At 39.6% G+C, this 15,000-nt stretch overlaps 1 protein-coding gene across 1 annotated transcript in view; it reads left to right on the top strand.

Annotated features, from left to right (window-relative positions):
* dcc (DCC netrin 1 receptor) overlaps positions 1-15,000 on the top strand; it is a 165,531-nt gene that overhangs the window by 93,901 nt on the left and 56,630 nt on the right. Inside the window, exons 12-14 of the mRNA XM_067408279.1 lie at positions 12,038-12,194; positions 12,473-12,627; positions 14,962-15,000. The exon at positions 14,962-15,000 is cut by the window's right edge and continues 110 nt beyond it. Of these exons, the coding sequence (XP_067264380.1) occupies positions 12,038-12,194; positions 12,473-12,627; positions 14,962-15,000 (351 nt within the window). The remainder of the gene's footprint in view (positions 1-12,037; positions 12,195-12,472; positions 12,628-14,961) is intronic.

Here is a 15,000-nt window from a genome sequence, read left to right as displayed (position 1 = left end):
TTGATTATCAGTGTCTGACTGACACTGACTCTCTCAATTCCAGTAGAAGCAGTAAGGGTGTTCTTAGTTTGTCACACATGACTTCTCCATTTTGCCGTCATTTTTGCTAAATACATAATGACATGGTGTGATATGTCATGTATTCTTGTTCATCTGAGGTTGTATTGACCTCATTTTAAGACCTGCTAAGAATAGAATCCAATTTCTTTTTCACAGGACTATATATACATACATATATTTGAGAATATCCGTTCAGCAGAAACAATAGATCTGTGAGTCTCAGCAGCGTCTCTGTTTGGGAGTGTTTTCCTCTCTGGAGCGGGACGGGTGTCTCCGCTGGGAATGGATGGATCGTCTTTAGGAATGCAAATAACTGTCTGAGTGATGGGATGAAATCAGCCGCTGTCGCCTGATCCATTCCATTCCTTCTGCCTGTCTGTCTCTCTGTCTGTCTGTCTCTCTCGTGCTGCAGTCAGAGCTGTAAACACGGTGGAGTGTTGCTCAATAATTCATGTGCAATAATAGAAAAGATGCGATTGCTTATTTGTATTTAAACAGGGTTGAGTGCAGATGGAAAAGCACTGGAGAAGGAAAGAGCGGCTACACGGAACCGACACAGTTTTGCACTTTGCTACAAGATGCCTTTTGTGTTGAAATGTCTCATTTGCACATTTATAGTTGGTGAATTGATGCATGTTCACGTGATTCTCCACGTCTGCAGCTGCTTCAGTCCTCCATTACAGGCTCTTTGTGGAAATGCTGTTATCAGCTGTAATACGGCAGGCTGTACTAACAGGTTATTTTACCCGTCTGTGTGTGTGTAATGTGATAACCAGCACTTTAAATGTGATTGTGGTTTTCTACTTTGAATTGATATTGCATTCACATTGCTATAGATGTGAAGGTGAGACTGACGTGTGTTGATCGTTCAGCCAGAGAAACATGGACAATATCTAAAAACATACAGAGCACAAAAACTCCATCATGACAATTATTACACTGCTGGGTTAAAAACAACCCAAGTTGGGTGGAAAATAGACAGCAGTTGCGTTAAATGTTTGGCCAACCTGCTGGTCTGTTTTATTTAACTCAACTATTGTTTAAAAATGACTATGTTTGGCTAAAAATGAACCCAAAATATGTTGGAAATTAAACCTCAGACACAATTACTAGAGTGAACAATAATAATCAAAAGGTGAACATTTATTAATAAGCAATTTAATAAGTGTTTCACTATTATTAATTAAACTTATTAATAAATGTACATTTATTAAACATATTTAAAGATGTTCATTTACAACATACATTGGGTTCATTTTAAGTGAAAAATACTGTAATTTTTAAAAAATAGTTTAGTTAAATATAACTACCTAGCAGGTTGGGCAAACATTTAACCCATTCGCAGGGTTAAAACAACCCATTCGCAGGGTTAAAACAACCCAATCGCAGGCTTAAAACAACCTATTTGCAGGGTTAAAACAACCCATTCGCAGGGTTAAAACAACCCAATCGCAGGCTTAAAACAACCTATTTGCAGGGTTAAAACAACCCATTTGCAGGGTTAAAACAACCCATTTCGCAGGGTTAAAACAACCCAATCGCAGGCTTAAAACAACCCATTTGCAGGGTTAAAACAACCCATTCGCAGGGTTAAAACAACCCATTCGCAGGGTTAAAACAACCCATTTCGCAGGCTTAAAACAACCTATTTGCAGGGTTAAAACAACCCATTTGCAGGGTTAAAACAACCCATTTCGCAGGGTTAAAACAACCCATTTCGCAGGGTTAAAACAACCCAATCGCAGGCTTAAAACAACCCATTCACAGGGTTAAAACAACCCATTTGCAGGGTTAAAACAACCCATTTCGCAGGGTTAAAACAACCCATTCGCAGGGTTAAAACAACCCATTCGCAGGGTTAAAACAACCCATTCGCAGGGTTAAAACAACCCATTCGCAGGGTTAAAACAACCCATTCGCAGGGTTAAAACAACCCATTCACAGGGTTAAAACAACCCATTCACAGGGTTAAAACAACCCATTCACAGGGTTAAAACAACCCATTCGCAGGGTTAAAACAACCCATTCGCAGGGTTAAAACAACCCATTCGCAGGGTTAAAACAACCCATTCACAGGGTTAAAACAACCCATTCACAGGGTTAAAACAACCCATTCACAGGGTTAAAACAACCCATTCGCAGGGTTAAAACAACCCATTCGCAGGGTTAAAACAACCCATTCACAGGGTTAAAACAACCCATTCACAGGGTTAAAACAACCCATTCACAGGGTTAAAACAACCCATTCACAGGGTTAAAACAACCCATTCACAGGGTTAAAACAACCCATTCACAGGGTTAAAACAACCCAATCGCAAGGTTAAAACAACCCATTCACAGGGTTAAAACAACCCATTCACAGGGTTAAAACAACCCATTCGCAGGGTTAAAACAACCCATTCACAGGGTTAAAACAACCCAATCGCAAGGTTAAAACAACCCATTCGCAGGGTTAAAACAACCCATTCACAGGGTTAAAACAACCCATTCGCAGGGTTAAAACAACCCATTCACAGGGTTAAAACAACCCATTCGCAGGGTTAAAACAACCCATTCACAGGGTTAAAACAACCCATTCACAGGGTTAAAACAACCCATTCACAGGGTTAAAACAACCCAATCGCAAGGTTAAAACAACCCATTCGCAGGGTTAAAACAACCCATTCACAGGGTTAAAACAACCCATTCGCAGGGTTAAAACAACCCATTCACAGGGTTAAAACAACCCATTTGCAGGGTTAAAACAAACCTGTCGCAGGGTTAAAACAAACCAGTTTCAGTTCACATTCACACACTGTTATAGGGAGGCGCTGCTTCAGTTCTGAACTCTGAACAGATGTTTTGTAATTGTGTTTGTCGAGGTCACTGCAGTGTTAACAGTGATTAGTTTGCCTGAGGGAAGCACCAGTTTTTCTTTTCTTCCCCAGATGAGGAACACGGATTAAAGGTGAACTCATTTATTTCTCCATATTTCTAAAGGCCTCTCTGCATTGGAGTTCCATATTCCTGTGAATCCCTTAGAAACACACAGGGTTGAATTTGTAACCACCTCACAACACTGCAAAAATGCTGTTCTTCTAAAGGTCTTGTTTCCGGCACAAATAAGTTGAGTTGTTTTGGAGCTGGTAGCTGGTTTCTAGCTGGTCATGGACTAGTTAACCCGCTTTATTCATCAGGAACAATGTTTTTGCATCACAGTGTTTCACGCAGCAACATGGATGGTGTATTTCATCTAAATGGATTTACCGAAGCCAAATGCGTCTGCAGAGACTCGTGCGTTGTGAATTATTCATCACGCTTCTCACTGACAGACACAGTAAGCCTGGCGTTGGCGTGCGTGGAAGGAGGCCGAGGATAACAATCGCGGCGACAGTCCAGCTCTGTGTTTGTGTGTCTGCTTCATTATGAGCCGCAGCTTTCTGCTCAACAACACTCGCTCTAATGAAGAACCGGACCCGATCTGGAGGAGATAATGACATGCGCTTGTCTGCAGGTAATCCAGTCAAATCAGTCCTTCTGCATCATTGCAATTTTAACATTGTGACTCAAGCAAGCAGAGAGATGAACTGTAATAAACTCCCAAGTTTTGTGGATCTGAGGATGTTCTGAAGCTCCTGATGTGAGCGGACAGGTTATTCATTAGCTGCAGACGTGTTTTGGACAGACATCTGGATTATTGTGCTTGTTTCTGGATGATTGAGGTGTGATTGTCTTAGTTCCACTGAAGCGATTGCAGGATCACTAGAGGAGCTTGAGCTCCATCATCATCATCATCTTCATCATCATAATCATCCAGGTTCTGTACTGAAGCGAGTGTGTGTGTGTGTGTGTGTGTGTGTGTGTGTGTGAAGAACATTTTTTACAGTAACAGCATGTTAGTGGCATCAAATAGTTTAATTAAACTAGAGACTGACCTGTAGATTGTGATTCATCTGTAAATTCAGTCCCAGAGTTGTTTTCAGTTCGGTGTTTGGGGCTTGTTTGTCTTGTTCATTGGGCGTTCAGTCACTCGCTGCTCCTCACCATGTGGTTTGCTGTCAGGTTTGACGAAATAAACACAGTAGTGCTTTAGGAGGTTCTTACAGCTCAATCCTCTGACGGCGGACGCTCAACGACTCCAGGGTTTGGAAGCGACGGCCACGTTTTCCTCCGTTTACTCGTTCGCCGGAGGTCTGCGCGGATGAATCAGCCCAGATTCCTTCTGACAGTTTTGGAGATGTGCTTCCGCATGTCAGACCACAAACCGCACAGACGGACCGCGAAAGATTAAATTGTGATATCATTATCAGCTGTTGGCTTGACGTGAATGCATGTCACCTGCAGAAAATGATTTCTCAAAAATGATGTTCTTCCTCAGAGTTTTTGTGTTCTTTTCCAGTACAAATATCTGCCAATGGAGTCAGAAAAATAATCTTGTTTTCTCTTTGAATTAAGTTTGTTTTTGTGACTCCATTGGCAGATATTTGTTCTTGTTTTAAGCACAAACTCACTTCATTTTGATGCTTTTTTCATTAATATCTTCAGTCATTGTTCTTCTCCAGTAAATGTATCTGGATTTAAGCATGTTTAGATATTTGATCTGGAAAACAAGACAGAAACACTGAGGAAGAACATGTGTAGAGTGAGTTTTACAATTTCAGTTTTTCTACTTCAAAATATCATGTTTATTTCAATGCATTACTCGCCATTCATTTGTATTTTTTGTGAAATTTACTTGCAAAATTTACTAGTGAAAATGGCTTCTATTCCTCTTTTTTGTCAGTGTAAAGCATCACTGCTTTTGAAGGAAATAATGTGAGATGTGTTTTCTAATGCACGAGTTAACCCGTGCGGTTCACACCGTAGCCGAGGGAGCAACATCAGGTCGTACGGTTTATGTCTGATATATTTCAGCTTTTCAGAAAAGAACCTGCGTTTTGTGACGCCTGAACAATGCAGCGTTTATCTGCAGAGGTCTTTATGTCAGTAAGATGGAAATAAGGCTTTGTGTGAGTGAGTTTGTCATGAGACATCAGTCATAGATGTGTTCACGCCTCGCTACAGCTTTCAATCAGACGCTCATCCGATTATCTGCATGCTTGAGCTGGCAAATTATTATTATTGTGTAAATTAGAGACGGCCGTCTTTCTTTCTCTCTGTCTGTCGATCTCTGTGACTGACGTGGATGTGAAATAAAATCGCCTCATAAGAGTGATGAAAGCGTGTGCAGATGACGAGATTCATCGATGAACGCTGGTTTACACTCACCTGTTTTTACTGACTAGATGTAGAGAAACCTGCTAACTAACTGTCTTCATGTCCGTGTGTATTTTAAGATCTTAATGCCAACCTCGAATATATACAGTTAACATATCGCCAATCTGACGTTTAATATCTCCGACGGTTTGATGGGATTCTGCCGCATCCGTCACGACTGACACAACCGTCCCGCACGCTTGACGAAACACATCGGCACGGTCCAGAAAACCAACAGAAGCCTTTGACCTGGGAATGTGATTGACTGCCACGGCGAGGCGTGTTTTATTTGTCTTCCTGATGGTCTTCTGTTATCTGGAGGCGAAGAATTCAGTCTGGTCTGAAATGGAGGAGCGTTAGATCCAAACATGTCCTTCTAGATGGATCTCTTGGCTCTCTAATGACCGTTCTGCAGTTATAAATGGAGCCGCGGCACACCTTTATAAAGCCGCGGGCCTGTGTTTGCACGGAGGAAGGGAAATATTGTCCATCTCATCCTAATGCTTCTGTGCACATATTGATCAGAGGACGCTTTATGTCTGAAACGCTTCAGAAATGGAGCCTGTGTTTCAGCGGGAAGACGAATGTCGGCACAAAAATTGGAAAGAGAGTAGATTGTGTTTGAGATTGTAAGCGCTGTAAAAAGCAAACACGATCGCTCAACATCACGTTACCGCGAGCGTCACCTTCAGTTTCAGAGAGAATGATCATCACGAGCAGGAGTGATGCACTGAAAACACTTGTGTCCGTGACCAGACGTGACACACGGTTAAACGCGTCGTTTGCATGCTAATCAGATTTTGTCCTACAGCGACTGGAGATTCTGTTTTCGAAATGGTTTCTGTTTCTATGACATCGATCAAGGCTGGAACAACAACATACTACACTTGTGCCGATATTCGGTAATGCGATAAATCGCGATAATGAATATGCACGATATTGTAATCGCCGGCTGTAAATAATACCGTAGAATAATAATTTATTACCAATTATTAATTTTTTATAAGGCGATTAAGAATACTTTACCCATCAATCGTATAAAATGCACAACACCGCTGTATTCTGCGTCTAAAGGACACGCGCTCAGATGTAAACAATCCCAACGTGCACGAGAAGCACATGACAGAACCAGTGAAGGAGACGCGCTGAATGAAAGTGCGCGTTCACTCTCTGACAGCAGAGGGCGCTGATGGGACAGCAGAAATGCAGCGGTTACCACGGAAACCGTGCAAACAAAGTAACTGCGCTGGTGAAGTTTTTAAAATGCTTCAAACAGACATTCATTTTTTTGTAATCTCAGTGTTGTTCATCACAGCACCAAATACTGAATACTTAAAAAAGACTTAAAAGGATATTTATTTTCAAACCTAAACATTTTTATATTTTAATCTGGACTACAACATGCCCTAATGATTAGAAATGTTCTGATTATTTGTTATTTTTCAGAAAAACTTTGAAAACATACAGCTTCATTAGTTAACATGTTAATTCATTATCACTAAACTGACAATAAAAATACTTCTAAAGTATTAATTATTATTAATTAATGTTAATTTCTTAGTTACTGTTTAATAACATTACTAAAATCAAAATAACTTATTTAATGGACCTGAGATAAAATTAACAATGATCAGTTGTGTTTCTAAACTAACATTAACAAAAACTAACACTTTCTGTAACAAATGTAGCTATTGCTCAATCTTAGTTAATGCATTAAATAGAGTAAAGTGTTATCTGTTGTTCTTTATAGCCTAATTCTTTTGCATTTTAATCTAGTACAGTCATTATGAAATGAGTTCAATTCAGCTATAAAGCAGTTCATTCATCCAGCTAATTTCTCATCCAATAGTGTCAGTGCAGTCAAATCGGTAATATTGCTGAATATTGAGTGTCATGTAAATGTATGAAAATTTCAGTCAGAGTTGTTTTTGTTTTATTGCAAAAAGAGTTCTTAAACCTGTTAAACTATGACAAAAATGGTTTTGCAACTTATTTTAATATCGTGATAATACCGTTTACCGAGATAAAAGCTTCATCAATTAATCGCAACATGAAAATTTGATACCGTCACATGCCTACAACATACAAAGACATGATCATCTCAAGTACTGATTATGTGCTTTATTTATTCTTTAAAGGATTTCATGTGAGTTCGAATATCATTTATAGCTGTACTGAAACCTCAGATTTTGAAAATAAATGAACAACAAACTGAACAAACAAGTGTGTTCTTTGACAAATATTGTTTCAGTCACTCAGTGTGTATTTTTAATAATGTTAAAATGGTGTAAAATGTATTAATTAGATGTCTGTTAGTGTATTTGCAGAGAGACTCCACCCACACACTTTTCTGATTGGCTGATGTTTGTAATTGATTTGTTTGCAAGTGTATTTGCAGAGAGACTCCGCCCACAAGCTCTTCTGATTGGCTGGAATCTTATTGCATCAATTCTGGTTACTTTGAAACATTTTTTACTCAAAAATTGCTGGTAAATTTCACAAATAGTGACAAAGAAACAACAAGCAACACATTTTGAAGGAGAAAGACTAAAGTAGTATTTTCTTGTAAAATGTACTCCGATAATCTTGGTTTCAAATGAAAAATCGTTTTGTTGAGTGCAGAGAAGATGTTGTGAGAGTGTGTGTGTGTGTGTGTGTGTGTGTGTGTGTGTGTGTGTGTGTGTGTGTGTGTGTGTGTGTGTGTGTGTGTGTGTGTGTGTGATGAAGCAGAGGCGACACTCACATGATGCTGTTCACATGAAAGTGGACGTGATGCATTAAACCCTTGAGATGTGCAGGAGTGTTCACTTTGTGTTTAGCAGTGTGTGTGTGTGTGTGTGTGTGTGTGTGTGTGTGTGTGTGTGAATGTCTCAGTGGGATTCGGGTCATGAAGTTCACCTGGAAATGGATTCAGTAGAAGCTGCATTTGACGTTTGGCTGATGTTCAGATTTCAGCATGAGTGGTTGAAACGGAGGTCAAGACGAGGTGTGAGCAGCTCTTCAGTCGTAGAGTAAACAAACATACGCTTTATTATTTATTTAGGATCATTGAGCAGAGTGATTGTTTACTGTAAATGTACAAATGATCACCAACACGTTTCTGTCTGGTTTTCCTGCTCAAATATCTAAACATGCTTAAATCAAGATACATTTACTGGAGAAGAGAAATGACTGAAAAATGTATCAAAATGAAGTGAGTTTGTGCTTAAAACAAGAGCAAATATCTGCAGATGGAGTCGGACACATGATGTTTTGTGATGTTAAAGATGCAGCAGGAGTCGGCCTGTCAGACTCAGTTGTGATGGATCGAGAGTCCATGTGAGGAAGCGCTGTTGTCCTCACAGTTTGATATCAGCCGTGTCTCTTTCACACTGTCTGTTTGCTGTATGAGGATCATATGTTATAGTTTGAGAGTGTTTGTCTGTGATTAGAGTATCATCTGATCTGTTCATCTTCTGTTTTCTTTAAGTTCATGAATGAATCAACCTCCTGCGTCTGCGTGATGCTCAGAGGGATGTTGTTTGGGAAGCAGCGTGTTCCTGCCGGATCTCACCTGATCACTGCTTGATTTGTGTCATCCGGATAAACGACTCATGCAGATGAAATATTATCACGTCCTGTGCTGATGTGTGAGCTATAAGAACAAAATAAGATTTTTATTTCTCGCAAAGAAACTAATATTCATCAAGGATGCATTAAATCGATCAAAAGTGACAGTAAAGACATTTATAATGTGACAAAAAATTCTTTTTCAAATAAACGCTGTTCTTTTCAACTTTCTATTCATCAAAGAATCCTGAAAAATAAAATGTATGACGGTTTCCACACAAATATGACATTGATAATAATCATAAATGTTTCTTGAGCATCAAATCATCATATCAGAATGATTTCTGAAGGATCATGTGACACTGAAGACTGGAGTAATGATGCTGAAAATCACAGGAATAAATTACACTTTACTGTATATTCCCATAGAAAACAGCTGATTTACATTCTAATAATATTTCACTGTTTTACTGTATTTTTTATCTAATAAATGAGCTTCTTTCAAAAACATGAAATCTTACCAGCCCCAAACCTTTGAAAGGGAGCGGATTACCTGATACCGTTCTGTTTTAGTATTAAACAGCATATAAGACTGATATAAATGTTGATTTAAATAAAGCAAACAGTGAAGTTAAACTCTTCCACAGCTCAATATGAAGAAAAATCAGTATAAGCAGGTTATCTGACACTGAAACGCGATCGTACTGAATCCGGTCACCTGGTGTTCTTACCTGCTGACCAGAGTCACGTCTGCTCTTGCGTTTCACTTCTCACTGTGATGCAAATCCTTTCTGAAAGGCCCTGATGTTCTCACTCACCTCAAACTACAGCGTCTTTAGGGAACATTGTCTGCTTAGCTGTAGAAAATCACCAGAGCGTCGTCTCTACCACAGAGACGAATGCGGCCGGCGCTGGCGATGACGCACGCGATCCTCAGCGTCTTTTGTGCGGAGCGGTGTGGAGCTCCAGAGGTTAAATGAGCTCAGATGAGGCTCTGTCGTCAGAATGATCATGTGCTTGTGATGAGGCACTAAAATAACACACATCTGTGGCGTGTCCCCACAAAACATGAAAACTCGACGTGTGTGTGTGTGTGTGTGTGTGTGTGTGTTTGTGCGTGTGTATCAGTATAACAGTAATTCTCAAGTGAGAGTGTGTGTGTTTGTGAGTGTGAATGTGCTGTATGACATTGAGAGAACCTCATCAGAACTGTGAAATCACACACACACACATGTCCTGATCCACACGTGTCGCTCTACAGTCACGTCTCCAGTCTGACAGACCCAGCCTCCATGCTTCTGCTTGTGTATTTCATCTGGAAAGATGCTTTCTCTTCATTAAATGTGTGTTTTAAGGCCCTGATATACTCAAAGTCCTTCATTCTTCACTTAGGGGAAGAAGAGTCTGAAACACCTCTGCAGTGATTATACTGTTAACGAACATCCTGACTCCGCCCACATTTAGATGAATATGTAAATATTTGCTGCACGCTTTCCTCTCAATAACAAAATATGCACACAAAAAAAGAATTGTTCAATTTGCTTAACCCTTAAATGCATACCTCGGGTCTTTAGTGACCCGGGACGTCATTCACTACCCTCCTCCTCGTTCATTTTTTAAACTTAGACATCAACCTTCTTGGTTTTCCTCAATTCATTATAAAGAATATAACATGAAAAAAATCATAAAATTATAAAAGAATGCCTATTTTTGTATTCATTTTTTGTAAAAATTGTACAGGGTCGCAAACGACCCGAGGTGTGTATGAGTGTACATATATTTTTTCTGCACAACAATAATTGAATCTTAGATGACGGAATAAGTGCGATTCACCTTTATTCCACAAGGTGGCAATGTCTGAAACACAATGCTGAAGTGACGACTCATTCAGACAGAAAACGAAATAATAAGAGAAACATGAAATGCAATCAAATATGACTGTAACTGTTACTGGATGGATCTGGTGAAGCTGTTAGCGATCGAAATATTGATTTTGAAGATGTTGAAAATTACATAGTTCTGAGAATATGTTTGAGATCGTGAATGGGCTCATATTTGTGACCTCAAACATAAAACTAGCCTATTATTTGCTGAATTTACTGTGAAATGAGCTCTGACGAGGACAGTGATGATGGCATAAAACATCTGCTCAAACGGAGCCCTTTCAAGCTCCAAAAGGTAAAAAAATACTATTTATTTTATTCTTCTGTAATTGTTACTCTAATATCAGAGGAGTTTTATATTATTGCGACAGGGAGAGATCCTTCCGTGTTAGATATTGATCCGGGTCGATAAAGACCCGAATATGTAAGAATGATTGGCGAAACAGTCATGCATTTAAGTGTTAAAAAAGCAGTGTCCAGTGGTTCCACACAACTTTGAGTAATTTGTTCAAATATCAATTAGTTGTATGAACAAAATATATTCAAGTAAAGCTGACCAAATTTCTTTGATTAAATATAAATCTGAATGTTTGCTAAATTTGTAAAAGTTTATTATGTAAGGTGAACACATTTACTTTATTAAATTAACTATTTGCTCTCCAATAGAAACAACTCGGTTAAATTAAGTTCATGTAGTTAGTTTTCAAGTAATGTGAACGAGGATGGTTTGAGTGAAACTATCAACAGTGAAAGTTGTTTTTTTAATGTAAACACAATAAAAATGAGAAAACAGCAGTTCAGAAAGCATCTGATCATGTTTGCAGCAGCTTTACAGTATTAAACATTCAAAGGCGATTATGTTTGAAATGACGTCACACCAGTTCAGTGATTTCTCTTGTATATATCGGGGTCTTTAGTTGCAGTCTCTCTCTCTAATCTCGCTTTCATCTCATTCTGCTGCTGTGTAATCGTGTGTGTGTGTGTGTGTGTGTGTGTGTGTTAATTCTGTGTTTTACTGCTGCCCTGATCTCTGATGCTGTGATCTTCCTTATCGCTCTCTTTTCTTTTCTTCCTGATGTCTTCTGTTTGTTTGTGTTTTCTTTCCTTATCTTCTCATTCCATCGGTCACACTCCTCTCGTTCTGTTATGTTCCGCCCCTCCCCTCACACGCCCCACCCCTTCCCTCATGCCCCTCCCTCTCTGTTCCTCCCTGGTCACAGAGGCCACGCCCACCGCCCCGCCCCCTCAGCCTTCTCAGCCCCCGTTGCCCCGCACTTCCTCTTTGACTTACTCCTCTCCTCCCCCACCAGTTACCCCGAGCTCAGGCGTCCTCCCCTCCGCTCCCCGTGACGTGGCCCCCGTCCTCGTGTCCAGCCGCTTCGTGCGCCTCGGATGGCGCCCCCCGGAGGAGACGCGCGGGACTGTCCTGACTTACGGAGTCTTTTTCTCCGAGGAGGGAATCAACAGGTACGTGTTCGCCGGCATGAAAGCGAAGCTGCACCGCATATCCGAGTGAAACGCTTCACAAACAAGAACAAATGTAGGGCGGGGCTTGATTTTGTCCGTGAGGAATTGATTGGATGGTTCTGGTTTGCTATTGGCGCATCTCATGTGAGTGACAGGTTGCCCCGCCCTCTTCATCAGACAGAAGAGACTCACCCAATGATGTGTGTTATGGAATATTGATCAGGAAACCTGTTTGGAAACTGTTGTAGTTTTTCTGAGCGTGTCTGTGTGTGCCGCAGGGAGCGATCCATTAACGTCACGGAGGCCGAGAGTCTGCAGCTGACGCTCAGCAATCTCCGACCGGAGACCACGTACTCCTTCAGGGTCATCGCGTTCAACGAGCAGGGGCCCGGAGAGAGTTCAGAGGCCATCCGACTGTCCACACAGCCCGAGCGTGAGTACCTGAGGACATCACCTGATCACTGAAAATCAGCCGTAACGTTCTTATGGTGAACACTGCACCAAAAAAAATAAAAATTACTTAAAGGGTTAGTTCACCCAAAAATGAAAATTCTGTCATTAATTACTCACCCTCATGTCGTTCCACACCCGTAAGACCTTCATTCATCTTCAGAACACAAATTGAGATATTTTTGATGAAATCCGACGGCTCAGTGAGGCCTGAGCACTGACATTTCCTCTCTCAAGATCCATTAATGTACTAAAAACATATTTAAATCAGTTCATGTGAGTACAGTGGTTCAATATTAATATTAATATTAATACGCTGATTCATAACGCTCCGAAGCTTCCTGAAGCAGTGTTTTGAAATCGACCATCACTAAATAAGTCATTATTTTGTTTTTTTGGTGCACCAAAAATATTCTCGTGGCTTTATAATATTAATATTGAACCACTGTACTCACATGAACTGATTTAAATATGTTTTTAGTACATTAATGGATCTTGAAAGAGGAAATGTCAGTGCTCAGGCCTCACTGAGCCATCGGATTTCATCAAAAATATCTTAATTTGTGTTCTGAAGATGAATGAAGGTCTTATGGGTGTGGAACGACATGAGGGTGAGTAATTAATGACAGAATTTTCATTTTTGGGTGAACTAACCCTTTAAATCAAAATACATTTACTTGATAAGCAACATGACTTTTTAAGATATTAAGTCTTGTTTTCTGAAAAATATATCAAAATGAAGTGAGTTTGTGTTTAAAACATGAACAAAGATCTGCCAATGGAGTCAGAAAAATAATCATGTTTTCACTTTGAATTAAGTTTATTTTTCTGACTCCATTGCCATATATTTGTTATTGTTTTCAGAAAACAAGACTTAATATCTTAAATGTAATATTTAATATTTGTAAATGTCAACAATCCAGTGCAGATGTCTGAAATGACCCATAATCCTCTAGTCTCACCCCAGTGTTGCCAGGTTGGGTGGATGATTTCAAAAGCTCACCAAAACCTGCCCAAAACTTTGCAATTTTACTGACATGTCAATCAAGGTTGAAAAGGACCATTTTAATCTCCTTGAAACAGAATAATGATAAAAAAATAAAATTAAAATAAATCAATTTCTCAATGGATCAGTACAGGGGAAATGTATCAAAGAGAGTTAATAAATATGACTAAAATATCCAGGTAGAAACTGTCAAAATGGCAATCAAGAAACTAACCGATGATTTTATCCCTCGGAAAAATCATATGAATTATATTCAATGTCAACAGTAAGAATAAGAGAATTTGCCAATATAAGTGACTGTAAAGCAGCGTAATTAGCAGCATTTCACACACGTTCATGCACACACCATGACAGCCGAAATTAATACATACTGAACAATAATCTGAAAGAAAAAATTAACAATAATGCACTTACCTTTATGTTGCGCTTTAACTTCAGACAGAACGACAGTACATCTCTCATGAAGAACATAATGCAGAGCTTTGAAACCATCAAGACTGTGCAAAGATGATCTGATGCTGGACAGGAGTTTTTGATTTTGATTAAATCATTCTTACAATCATATTTACCAAGAGCTTCGAGTCATCTCGCACCACAGGTGTAATTCACGAGTTTGAGTCTCTCTTCACTGTCTAACTTATATTTAGGCCGCTTTGGCATTGCAATCGCTTGAATATACAAATACACGTTCAAAATTGAGCTAAAACCCCGTCACTCATGATGAGAAGTCACGTCTTACCAACATGAAAGATGGTACATTTTCTGTGATACTGTTATGTACACATGTTCCTATATGTTAAAATAACATGACTACACATAAAAGTGAAGGAAAACAGCAGATGCCAATCAAAAGAAGCAGTGCAGGAAGCCGCCCAATCTGGCAACACTGTTTCCACCTGAAGTCACACAGAAGAGCCGCATGAGAGATCTCATTATATTATCAGAGATACACACACACACACACTCGAGCTCTTTAACCTTTCTAATAGAGAGTGAGTGGCGAGATTGAGCCGTCTGACCTTTCCGTCCAGATTCCAGCTCGTCCTCACAAACACACTTCAGCTCTGAATTATGAACAGCGTTCAAACTGTGGAGCTCATCTGCATACAGACGCTCCTGTCAGACCTGATTCAGATCTGCTGACTGTGGATCATCTCGCAGCAATGAGACTGATCTGATGGATTAGTATTATATTCAAAGCTTTGTCATTAACTAAAACCATAAAAACTGCCTTTCTTGGAATAGAATAAAAAATAAACTGAAATTAAATATATAATAAAGCATTTATTTATTCTGTGTGTGTTTGTGCAGTTCTGGTTCCTGGTCCGGTGGAGAATCTGCGGGCAGAAG

Source organism: Chanodichthys erythropterus, chromosome 13 (genome assembly GCF_024489055.1).
Source record: "Chanodichthys erythropterus isolate Z2021 chromosome 13, ASM2448905v1, whole genome shotgun sequence".
In the NCBI taxonomy this organism is placed as follows: domain Eukaryota; kingdom Metazoa; phylum Chordata; class Actinopteri; order Cypriniformes; family Xenocyprididae; genus Chanodichthys; species Chanodichthys erythropterus.
Note: the sequence above shows the minus strand (reverse complement) of the source record. Positions and strands in the feature narration are given on the sequence as shown.